This window comes from Diabrotica undecimpunctata, chromosome 8 (genome assembly GCF_040954645.1).
Source record: "Diabrotica undecimpunctata isolate CICGRU chromosome 8, icDiaUnde3, whole genome shotgun sequence".
In the NCBI taxonomy this organism is placed as follows: domain Eukaryota; kingdom Metazoa; phylum Arthropoda; class Insecta; order Coleoptera; family Chrysomelidae; genus Diabrotica; species Diabrotica undecimpunctata.
Genome location: NC_092810.1, coordinates 852,701 through 865,841, shown reverse-complemented (window position 1 = coordinate 865,841; position 13,141 = coordinate 852,701). Strand labels below are relative to the sequence as shown.

General features: G+C 33.3%; 1 protein-coding gene across 1 annotated transcript in view; it reads right to left on the bottom strand.

Annotated features, from left to right (window-relative positions):
* c11.1 (maestro heat like repeat family protein c11.1) overlaps nt 1-13,141 on the bottom strand; it is a 46,996-nt gene that overhangs the window by 28,610 nt on the left and 5,245 nt on the right. The window contains exons 5-9 of the mRNA XM_072541783.1: nt 10,407-11,562; nt 9,980-10,323; nt 9,452-9,925; nt 5,786-5,960; nt 2,692-3,166 (exon numbers count right to left, since the gene is read on the bottom strand). Of these exons, the coding sequence (XP_072397884.1) occupies nt 2,692-3,166; nt 5,786-5,960; nt 9,452-9,925; nt 9,980-10,323; nt 10,407-11,562 (2,624 nt within the window). The remainder of the gene's footprint in view (nt 1-2,691; nt 3,167-5,785; nt 5,961-9,451; nt 9,926-9,979; nt 10,324-10,406; nt 11,563-13,141) is intronic.

The following is a 13,141-nucleotide window of genomic DNA, read 5'->3' as shown; positions in this document are numbered from 1 at the left end:
AGTTCGCAATGATAAGGTGGTAGACGCAGAACTTTGACACCATAATCTTTTGCAGTTTCATCTACAGCATATTTAAGATATTCAATTTTCCTTAACCGTGCAATGTCAAGGAGCTAAATTTTGAGCATTGATTCTTCGTATGCAATCCCCTTTTCTGTAAGCCATTCTTGAATCCTCCCTTTCAATTTCTTTAATAATCACCTGTTTTTTTCAACTCAAATTGAAGAAAACTATCATCAAGAAACCCTGTATCACTTCCTATATGGGTGACGATTAAACGCCGTCCCTTTCCTGATGGAGCTTTTAATCCTGTATATCAGCCTTCTATAAATGCTTCGCGTTTACTTTTGACATTTAAATCTTGCCAAACTTTTTCAACTGTATGACCTTTTCCAACCTTGGTTAATCCAGGTTTCATCCAAATAACATATTTTGCGTCCAGTGCTGCGAATTTTGCGTATTTCTTCTAAATATTTTCTTCTCCGCACAATAATTTTATTTTTTTCTAATAGCATACTTTTTCTGTTGAGTTTTACATATCGAAAGTTCATTTCACGCATGGTCCTGGTTAAGACTCTACGAGATATCTTGGGTAAGGAGTCATCGTTTTCGAGATCTTGAGAAATATTTTTCAGTGTTGGAATTTCATTCCGAAAATAAAATGAATAAATTTTTCGACGTATAATATTCCTTGTCTCGTCATCCAAAACAATGCTTTTCCTACCTCTAGTTTTACCTTTTTCTTGCTTTTTATTTTCCGATGTATTTTTAAGTACACGATAAATACAGCTAACGGATACTTTTGTTAAACTGCTACAAATGTCGACCGCTTGGCTAACATTTAATTCCATTTTTCTGCCGACAATTGCTTCATAAACGTTTCGTATTATTACCTTCTCTTCGGACGTTAACATTTTCCGTCTCTTTTGCGGCATTTCATTTTTAGAATCAACATCAGAATTTTGCAGTCTTCTCTTGGAACAACTCGGTTTTTCGTCCAACTCCAATAAAACTCAAACCAAATAATCACAGAATATAACTAAACATTTACTATAAAACAACAAACTATAACGACACTATAACTATATAAACGACATATAATATATCGTATTATCAATAACACGTTTTATCAATAACACAAACTTATCGCATAAAATACCCTACTCTCAGATACGCCAATGTAAATAACCTATTGTTAATGGGCACTCGCTCGACAAAAACTAGTTTGACGGCTTTCTGTGGATCTGAATTGACACGGGGTTCCGTCGCAAATTCCAAAGTTGCCAAACGATTGAAAAATGTTGTTTTAAAATATCGATTTTTATTTTATAAATTTAAATATGTAACGAAACGGAACATATAAATAAAATTTATTTTATTACAATTTTGTGCTTAATTTTTACTATTGAAAAAATCAGGTTTTTTTGTATTTTTATGACGGTAATAATCGCTGCATGGAAGAATACAGGTTTTGTATGACCATAATTACTACTTGTGAACAAGAATTGGCTACACTGTACGACAACTTCTGGTCAAGTCTACTATAGAGAAGCACAAATAAATATACTACTTTATATTATATTCTGTAATTTCTTATGAGGAAACGCAAATTGCAATCGAGAAAACAGGCAGTTTTCGAGGGCCGCTGTGTACATTTAAATTTGAGGATATTCCGCGTTTAAACTATGATATCACTCTTCTAAATTGAGGGTTTCTACTTTACTTTAACTTTATGTAGGTAATAAAAAGCTATTTGGAATAAACTTACCATTCACAATACACTTTTAACAGTAATAATATAATGTATAACAGAAATAAATTAAAAAAAAATCACACTAATAGGCAACTTGTCATTAAATTCGCAACTATCTTTCGGTAAAACTTACTCGCATGAAAGAAAACACACAAAATACGTATAGATTTCGACCAGAAATATTAATTCCCCGATAGTTTCGGAAAATCCCGAATACATAAACTTTTGAGTGGTGTACGTATTAGTTCATTTTTGGATTAATTCGAACTTGAAGAAGCTATCAGTATCATTTTAAATTTGAAAAAAATAACACTCTAAACAACTTAAAACAAAGAAGATTGTCAGAATTTTGAGGTTATAATATATAGTTATTGACAGATTTCTACAACTTAAGTTAAAGTTGGGTCGTAGTACGTATTATGATACGGAAACTTACACTTAAAGTGGACTTTTAATTTACTTAATGTTCACTTTAAATTGATTATGATATCGAGCGTTATTAAACAGACTATTTTATACTGTTATTAATTGGATGTGATAACATTTATGACTTTTGACATTTATGATGAATTTGAATTTTCGAGAATAATTACGAATCGAATTTTAATATCGATCTTTTACTTTTCTGTTTGTTTTACTATCTTTTATTGAAAGATATACTTTTCATTTAATGTCTGTATTTTGTTAGTTATTTGTCATGCAGTTTGTAATTTAAACCTGCTTAGAGTACATATATGACTAGAAATGAATTGATCGAGAGTCGTGGACCGATGTGAAGACCCGCTATTCTATGACGCTACTTGTGACGACGCCATCTTGTGACGGTAGTTCCGTGACGCTCGCCTCAGCATTTCACTATAGAGAAAAAAGTAAAATACAACGCTAGTATAGAAGCTTCGCTTCAAAATGTATACCATATAGAACAAAAATCAACTCACCTTTAAAAATATATTGACGTCTTCAAATGCATCGGTATTATTGATCAACAACAAACTGGTGGCCATTTTCTCGAACTCGCAGCACAACAAGAACGACCTCAGCGTTTCGATGGCGACTTTCGCAGGCAACATCTTGTAGGCGTCTCTGTTCAAACTGAAACCGTATTTTTCTCTGGCGGAATCGATCTTCTTGATGGCGGGTGATATGGCGCCCATGTAGGACGAAACGCAAGTCAGTAGGATGGTAAATAGTTCGGGAAACTGCTGCAGACATATGTCTTTAAGATGCGAGTTTTTCAGGAGTTCGTGTAGGGCGCAAACCGCTTGCAAGGGTTGGAGATTCGCTATTCTCACGTTGCCGTTGCTTTGATCTTCGTAGAGGGGCGTTGATTTTATCGCTTTCTTCAATTGATCGATTAGGTCGGCCGCCAGGGTGAGGTCTATGGATATGATGGACCAGCATTCACAAATGGCACTAAAGAACGACATACCAATGAAAATGTTCTCGTTTATATATCTTTTTACAGTAAAGATCACACATATCTAGGTTAAGATTAAGTAAACCGAAAGTGATCTATATTCTGAAAAAATATTGTAAATAGTTGTTAATAAATGGTTATAAAAGCAAGATCAGCCACCAGACAGCTACACGGACTATTATGAAATAAAAAAATAACAAAAGAAAATAAAAGAAGAATTTATAAAACAATAATAGAAAGTATTGGGCTGTACGGCGCCGAACTCTGGGAAATAAACCAAAGAAACAAATCAAAAATTAAGGCCATGGAAATGAACTACTGGAGACGATGTTGCCAGCTCACTAGACTTGATAGGGTGAGAAACGAAGATATTCGGAGAGAAATGGAAATCAATCTAAACATAATAGACACAATCAAAGCCAAAAGACTTAACTGGTATGGACACTTTCAGAGAATGCCTGAAAATAGATATCCAAAAAAAATAGAAGAATGGACTCCGCCAACTAGAAGAAAACGAGGTAGACCAAGACCATCCTGGAGAGACGATGTCGACGATGCAATGACCGCCAGAGATCTAACAACTGAAGATTGCTTCGACAGAAAACGCTGGAAATTAGGATGCGAGAAGCGGCGCCAGCTGTAGAAGACTCGCTTGTTATAATATATATATATGTATATATATATATATATATATATATATATATATATATATATATATATATATATATATATATATATATATATATATATATATATATAAGTGTATACATATTTTTATTTACTTAGTTTAGGGATTCAATATATTCGTAATCTTAATAATTAAAAAATGGATTAATTAACCTTTTTCAAGAGATATTGGTGCTATTGATTCAATAATAGTAGTATCGGATTCCTAAATGAAAAATATGCAGATAGTACCTAGGTTGCCAGATGATTTTTTAATAATTATAAAACACATTCAATCCTAAACCTGGAAAAAAATCCCTAACAGTCAACTTGAAATGTGAAAAACACTGGATATTATTTAAACAAATAAAAAAACATATTAAAAAGTTACTTCTACTGTATACTTTATGATAGATGTTCATCAATGACTACAACTCTTTCAATTAAGGTACAATTCCACAATTTTCTAATAAATTTTCGTCAATTTTGGAGGTTATTTAGTGAATTATTACGCCAGCCCCTATGCTACGCCCCTGATCGACCATTTCGGCGTTCTAGCGATATCTACCGCTGTCGAAAGACTTCCACTGGGTTCCGGAAGCGTTTCGAAGAATGAGTAGACTATTCGCGATTGAAACTGAATGTAGAGGGCAGGTCGATTGCAGTGTCATGGCCGATATAAATGGTATAAACAAACATAACAGTCCAATGTTTACCATTGCTTTTGCATGTTTAGTTTGGTTTAAGACGAGTTATTTTTATCATTTAAAAATGGAAATTAGCCTAATGATATCTTTGAGTACTGTGGTGAAGCAAAGAGACCATTGGTTGAAGGGGAAGCGGTTTTCAAGTGATGAATTCTTAAATTTTAACTTTAATGTTTGGAACTGGCTTGTGTATTGATGAATCCAGAATCCTATTTTGTGTATACCTGGGAACCCAGAGTATAATGTTTTGTGTAACGTTTATCTTACTAATATATGCATTATTTTATATTATGCCTTATCTTTTTAATATGTTAATTTTTATTTTATACTATTTTTTGACATTATGTAAGTACATTATTGTATATTAACATAAATAAATAACTTGAACTTGACTTTATTGTAACATAGTTCATTTGATTACATGAAATCAACCTTAACTTGGAGAGTCACCTATCAAAAAAGATCATAGCACATGATTTGTCTTTAAAAAATTCCATTATAAATCATGAGGAAAAAACTTCATGATACTATCCCAACATGTAAGTATTTGTATTTCTGTTATTTAGGAAAATAAATTATTTATTCTGAGTATGTTATTGACTTCATGATAGTGATATTTTCTTTTTATTGATTTCCTCAAGTTTTCCAGTTTAAGAAAGAGAAATAGGGAAATATCTTTTGTCGATCTTGAATTGCATTGAGGAACAAAACAATAACGATTTGATTTAAAATACTTTAACGTAGTCACAGTATATTGCTTTATAAAGAATATTCTTTGGCATTTGGCAATATACTGTGACGTAGTCATAATGCTGAAATTTACTAAAAAAAAATTTAATAATTCTATTCAAATCAACAGCTGTCTGGTTTGTTTATACCACTTTTAGTAGTTTAAATTTATTCCGCCAGAGGTCAGATACTTTGTTTTCAATCGCGAATATATAAGAGAAATTAGAATTTATTCAAGCTAATCTATGTAGGTACACATATTTGTACAGTCTAATAAATGGTCTAAAATATAAATTTGTACGGTTAAATATATAAATGCCATAAATTAATCATTTTTTAGTGTTAGTAATAGAAGTCATTAAAAAAATTTAAAAAAAAATTACAGAACGTTTTTTCAAAAAACTTTCATTCAAAACTAAGCATGAACTTGATGAAGAAACGGATTTTTTTGGAAATTGCTTATATAAATTATGGTAAAAATAAAGAAAACAATAACGCTGAAACAACACTTACTTGTCAAATGGTAACGGTTGATTAAGTAGAATACCACATACAGTCTTAGAATGATGCATCGCTAGATTCAGAACAGCCCTATAGGTGGAAGACTTGGTTCTTGGGCATCGAATCTGGTATAACTGTTTTAGTAGTTTTTCTATAACTGGTACCACATGACTCAACAATTCTCCACCTATAAAAATTGCATACTTAACTAATACAGTTTATTCCAGCAGTTACATCAAATTTGTGCTTTTTTTGTTTCCTTCTATTATTTGGGAGAGTTCTTGGAGTGGAAAAGGTAAATTAAATGATTGAAATCTTTAGAAATAACATACAAGAAAGAACTCTCTACAATATAATTGTAAAATAATTGAAACTAGAGAAGAATAGCAAACAGAATTAGATTAGAAATCGTACAGTAGATTTGTTAAATATAAAGATAAAGAGCATGGAAGACAGTTATCTTGAAAATACCGTTAGCAATCCACAGATAAATGTATCGTAGAGTGATTCACCTGACCTACAAGAGATAAACATGTTTTAAACAGTAATTATAGAATTAACACCCACTAGATGATAAACCTACAGTGATTGGTGACTTTAATAGCCACATCACATCTTGGAATTATAGAGAAACCAATAGATATGAAGAAAGAATGGAAAGATGGGCTGAAAATAACGGATTTACTCTTATCCATGACCCGAAGCAACCATGCTCCTTTAAAAGTAAAGATGAAAAAGAGGATACGATTCAGACCTAATCTTTGCTATACTTTATTTCATGTTAAGAACAAACCGTTTGGCTTATGGCTCAAAACTACAAAGAGATAAAGAAAATACCCAAAATGCGATCGAAAGCTATTTGGCAAGAAGAAGGGAAGTGAAAAGAATTTACAGAAAAAATAAAACAGAACAGCTAGAAAAGCAATTGAAAAACATAGAAGAAGCCTACAGAAACAAAGAGGTAAAAAATTTTTACCAAGAAGTTAAGAAATCCAGAGAAACTACAAAGAATAATCCACAGTATTGCAGAAACAAAGAAGGTTTACTTCTAGGTGAAACAACAGAAAAATTAAACAGATGGACGGAATATTTCGAAGATCTATTAGATACAGACCAACAAGAGGAACTTGAGGGAAATGAGAAATAGAGTGCCTAAAAAGACAGTTAGCCAAGGAAATGATTACCAACAAGGTTCAGTTGAAGGAAAGAATCATTTTCCATTGAAATTAAGTTGTTTTAACTTAAACTGTAAGATTTTTTAGCAAGCTAGTTGGTACACGAAATGAATAGATAGATAGATAGATAGATAGAACGTTTATTGACCACTTTACATAAAGTTTGAAGTCCGTATAAAAAATACAATAAAAGATATAATAATGTAAACTTAAAATTAACTTAACCATATTGGCTAAAGTAATATACATATGTAAGTATTAGCAGAAGAATTAAAATTAAAAATTTAAGATAAAAAAATCTCTAACCAAAAAAAAAACAAACCTAAACTGTCACATAAAAAATCTTTGAAATATGGAAGTAACAAAAATGTGCAAATAATTAAGAATATTCCCGAATCGATGACTAAATAAACAAATACATAAAACTTTTTATAGCACATTTTAATAGCAATAATACAATGTGATATGTAGATAGTAAATCGACAGTATTCTGACCAAACTGGGTACACGTTATAAAGGTGTATTGAGGTATTCTGTCTTTGAGTAAAAACAATATGTTAAAAAATGCTTTCTGATCCTATTTTTAAACAGTGGTGGAGACAGAATTTTTATTTCGTTAGGCAGATAGTTATACAAGTGAATATCAATTGAATTCTTTGTGCTCTTTGATAGTCTGAGTCGTTGTGACCTAATTAAATCCCTCGATCTTGTTAGATGATCATGTAATTGGGAGTTTATAGTAAACTTATTTTTATTATCGTGAATTTCCAACAGTGTTGCATACATATAAAGCGAAGGTAGAGGCATAATACCCATGTTCAAAAATAATGGTTTACAATGATCCCTTAAATCCGCTCCAGCAAGTATCCTCACCACCTTCTTTTGTAATTTAAATATTCTGTCGGCATGACCAGAGTTGCCCCAAACAGCTATTCCATATTGTATATGACTATGAAACAATGAAAAGTAACACATTTTAAGGGTACTTTTAGGTACCAAATAAACCAGGTTACGCATTACAAATATTGTACTGGCGAGTTTAGAACTTAAGTTGTCTATATGGATGCCCCAATCTAAGTTGTCATCCATAAAAATCCCTAACAATTTGATGCTATATCCAAAAATGTGTCTTCGATCTGAACTGAAAACTATATTTTGATTTTTATCCTCGTTTAGTTTTAGTTTATTATGTGTAAACCAGTTTTTAATTTTAAGCACATCGTTTCCTATTTTGTTATTTAAATTATATTGATTCTGGTCGGTACTAATAACGGTTGTATCATCTGCAAAACATATACACCTTAAGGGGTGGGTATAATGAAATATATCGTTGAGATATAGAAGAAAAAATGTAGGTCCTAATATAGACCCTTGGGGAACTCCATGTTTAACATTGTGAAAATTGGAGTAGTTATTATTTAAAAAAACGGCCTGTTTTCTGTTTATTAAATACGATCGAAATAAATTAAGAGCATTTCCCCTTATGCCATATTTGTGCATTTTGTCTAAAAGTAAAGTGTGTGAGACACAATCAAAAGCCTTAGATAAGTCACACAATGTTAAAGACACGAAGTGACCTCTCTCTAGGCCATCAACTACTTCCCTTACAATTTCCTGAATTGCTTGAGTAGTGCAGCATTTTTTTCTGAAACCATATTGATTACAATGAAGTATTTTGTACTTTTCTATGTACTCTATTAAGCGGTTATTCAAAATACTTTCAAAAATTTTACCAAGAATGGGAATAATAGAAATAGGGCGATAATTTTCAATTTCTTCTGGAGATCCTTTTTTGAGTAGCGGTAACACTTTTGTTACTTTTAATACATCGGGAAAGATTCCTTCGATAAGGCAAAGATTATAAAGTATGACCAGTTTATCAATAATAATATCCATCTAGTTTCTATCACTAATTGTTTGTTTAAGAAGTAAAAATCAGTGCATTTTGAGTTTTTCAAGCTGTATAATGTATTCCTAACTTCAGTATCACTAACAGGTGTTAAAAACAACGAGTGGCAAGGGGAGTATATTCCCTCCAAAAAATTCATGGCATCATTTTCATCTGTCTCATCTAACGAGTTCAATATATTTCCCGCTACCGAAGTAAAGTAATTATTAAACTCGTTTGATGAAATATTACATGAAGTTACTTTTTTATTTTGAGTTTTATTCCTATGATAATTGATGACTTTCCAAGAATCTCGAGATACATTATCAGATTTTAAGAAAAACTGCTCATATGCCAGTTTTTTCTTTATTGATATTGTTAATTGATAGTGTTTTTTGAATTGATTATACAGAGTGTAATCACTAGTAAGGTTAGCAGTAATTTTTATCTTCGAAAGGTTTACTCGCATTTTCCTTAGTTCATCGTCAAACCAAGAAACAGGTGCCTCAAAATGAATTCTTGACTTTTTTACTGGTAATTTTTTTTAACTTTTTTTTTTACTAATAAATCCTCCACCTTCAAAAATATGTTTATCTGTGACATTTTCGTACTTACCTTTGTTTTTTAGAATAACATTAAGGACTACGCTGCTTCCGTTGGAACTTGAAGGCTCGCAATCCAACAGAGCGTCAGTCAAGCCGTCGATGCAATGAATTAGTTGAAAGGAAGGAAGATTGATGCATATAATATGCGCCAAATCCGATGTTAAGTTGTACAATAACTTCGGTTCATCGGATTCGATCTGCTGGTGGATATGCTGCAACGAATTGCTCAGCACTTTGTCGTGGTCCCTCATGTGGCCCTCGTATCTGGCGGCTATGCACAAAATGATGCACAAGCACTCGACGGCCACCTTTCGGATATTTTTGTTGGGATCTGTACACCTCGGAACGACTTTGGACAACAGGAATCCAGTTTGGCCGAACGTGGTGGGACATTCGTAGGCGAACTTCATATTGTCCAAGTAAGTTTGAAGAACCAACCGCAAGGTTTCGGCCGCTGGTAGTCTCTGCTCCTGTCTCTTCTTACCTAAATAATAAACCGTTTAATACGATTCATACTAACCTAACGAAACGTACTCACTTAACCACGGTTCCAACAAAGTAACGATTTCGTCCAAGGTGGCGGGAGACAGATTCTGCAGCAGTAAATCCTTCACCAGCTGATTCAACTCAGTGAAACTCTTGGTAACGTGTGGAACCAGCTTCAACTCTCCGTAATACTTATCCGTGTTGTCCTGATTGATCTTGCAATAAACCGTCGCTGCGTTGTAGACGTTGTCGAAGAACAGTTTAAGCAATTTGATTCTGTCTTCGGATTCTATCGGTACAGGAAGTCTCACTAGAGCCGTAACCGTTGGGATGATTAGAGGAAAAAGTTCTATGTATTCGGGGCCGCTGTGGAGATGAATGTGAGAAGAAACCAACCTGTGATTTGTAAAAAAAATGTGTCAAACTGGTGTACTAAAATTCCCATCGAAATAAATGTTACCGGAACCTTTTTAACTTACCTGATAATATTATCCCTGTCGTTCATCTTCACGTGCAGAGAATTCCTATTAGGATGCATGGCATCAGCTGCAGCCTGTATGGTCCTGAGGCATACCTTCCGTATAGGAAAATCCTTACTGTTCACCAATTCCCCGACGGCATACTCCAAGATCTCGCTCTGTATGACCTGCAGCAGCTCGTTAGACGGAGCTTCGTTGCACACTTGCGCGTAACTGCATAGCACTGTGTAGCGCAAACGATCCAAGGCCACTTCGTGTTTCTGATCCTTCAAGAAGTTGAGAAACTTTGAGGATTTCTTCGTGAGTACCTCCTTTCTGATGGTAGCTAGTTTTTCGAGCACCAACTGTAAATGCGTTCGCGAACAAATGCCTACGGCTTCTGCGCATGTCTGGGATTCCGCGTAATCCGTCAACTTGACGTTGTTCAAAATAGAATCTAAGGTTTGCATAACGGTTTCTTTGTCTTTGAGGTAACATAAAGCTATAGCAAGGCATTTTAGTAGGAACTGTTTTTCTGATTGTTTAATTTGATAGTCTCCATTTTGGCTTGCAATGTATCTTGTGTTGCTGTAAATATCCAGTTGCTTCTTGGCATTTATCACGATGATCTCGTTAAAGGACTCGTTACTGGTCGTTTCCAGCAGAATATTCAAAAAATCAAACACTAAATCGTGCCATTCGATGACATTAAAATTTTCTAAATTCTGCTCCAGATACTTCAATAGCTGCGGGATCTTCCCGTCCCAAACGATTTTATAACTTTCCACGCTACACGGTTTTATGTTTTTAAGAAAGTTCAGAATGAAGCAACCTCTAAAATTAGGCATGGGCCTCGCTAGAAGCGACAACCCTCTCACGAACGCCGTCTCACAGCTCTCCACTTTGTCCCTTTTCGAAGCTAAGTGGGTTAGGCATCTTAATATGACAACTACAGCGTCGTCGTACGTTGGATTCAAAAAACATTTTAAAAGTAAATTCCATAAAACTGATTCCAGCTCCGGAACGGAGGTGCTCAACATATACAACGTATTATCAGTAGATTTTTGAATATTATCCAGCTCTTGAGGATCGAGAATGATACTTTTAGGAAGAACTTGCTTACAACACATCTTCAAGATGAATTCAATGTACTTTTCAGGACCGTCTGGGTTAATCTCTGAAATATTATAAAGAATGAATTATAAGGATACAAGAATACCTAAACAACTTTTTACAAATCGCTGTAAAAAAAGGTCATTACAATATCTTGGTCAAACATAAATTGTAGTTACTTTTTGTCTGGAAATAATTAGTCACAACCAATAGGATCCATTTGGAGCAAAAATCATTGATAAAAGGCTCTATTTATCTAAACACGGCGATTTGGTAATAATTTATCAGATTGCGAAACGAATTTGCCTAAATCTGTGAAAAAAGTCGCGTGTTCAAAATACGGTGATCTGATTGGTAGATAGAAATTCGGAAATTAAAAAAAGTTATCCATCAATAATGAGTTTATTTAAGCCATTTCTAAACTAAATATGTATTCAAAAAGAAATTCATCAATGTTCCCCTAAATTCTCTTAACTGAAATAATTGCAGGAATTGTTAAGCTGTGACTAAGATAAGAATATGTGCATCGAATGTCTTAAATAAATAGAAAAATCCTGTATTTAGGAAAAAAATCGGTGAATTTTCAATGATTTGAAGCAATGAGAACGCATTATTTTTGTCACTGTAAGATATTCATGTTTAATATCTTTGGAGAGCATAAAAGCTTACCAAAAATGGCTGCTGGGCGTATTCAACGTTGGTCATTGTTTTTAGCTGGTTTTAATTATACTTTTCGCTTTATTAAAGGTGTCGATAACTCTAAAGCTGATGCTCTATCAAGGTTAGCTTTACCTGTAGGTGAAGATGAAATTGAAACAGATTTAAATTTTGAATATATCAATTTAGTGGAAAACTTACTACCAGTTGATTCAAATTTATTACGTTCTGAAACACGAAAAGATGTAGTTTTAGGTAGTGTGTATAATTTAATTAGATATGGGTTTCCTAAGCATACTGAAAATGTAATTTTTAAGCCTTTCTTAGTTAGAAAGAATGAACTCTCAATAGAAAAGGGTATTATTATGTGGGGTTATCGAGCAGTCATTCCCACTAGCCTTAGACAACAATTGCTTGAGGAACTTCATAGTAATCATGAAGGGATAATTAAAATGAAATCAAATGCGCGTTCATACTTCTGGTGGCCTAATCTAGACTCGCAGTAATCTAAAACCAGAGCCCACCAACGCTAAATTAATTAAAACTCAATTATCGACTTATTTTTATGAAAGAATTCATGCTGATTTTATGGGACCTATTAAGGGGAAAATGATACTCATAATTATTGATACTTTTTCAAAGTGGCCTGAAGCTTTCATAATGAGTTCTACTGATACAGAAGCTACTATAGATCGTTTTAGAGAATGTTTTTCCCGATTTGGTTTGCCGCGAATTGTTGAAACGGACAATGGAAGCCAGTTTACTTCTGAAAATTTTTGTAATTTTTTAACTAATAATGGTGTAAAATTTTTGACCTCACCACCTTTTCACCCAGCATCAAATGGATTTGCGGAAAATGCGGTAAAGTCTGTTAAATATGGTTTAAGGAAAGCACTTTTAGATGAAAAAAACAAAAATGTTTCATTAAATACATTATTGTGTCGATATCTTTTCTCTTACAGAAATTCAGTTCATGCTACAACAGG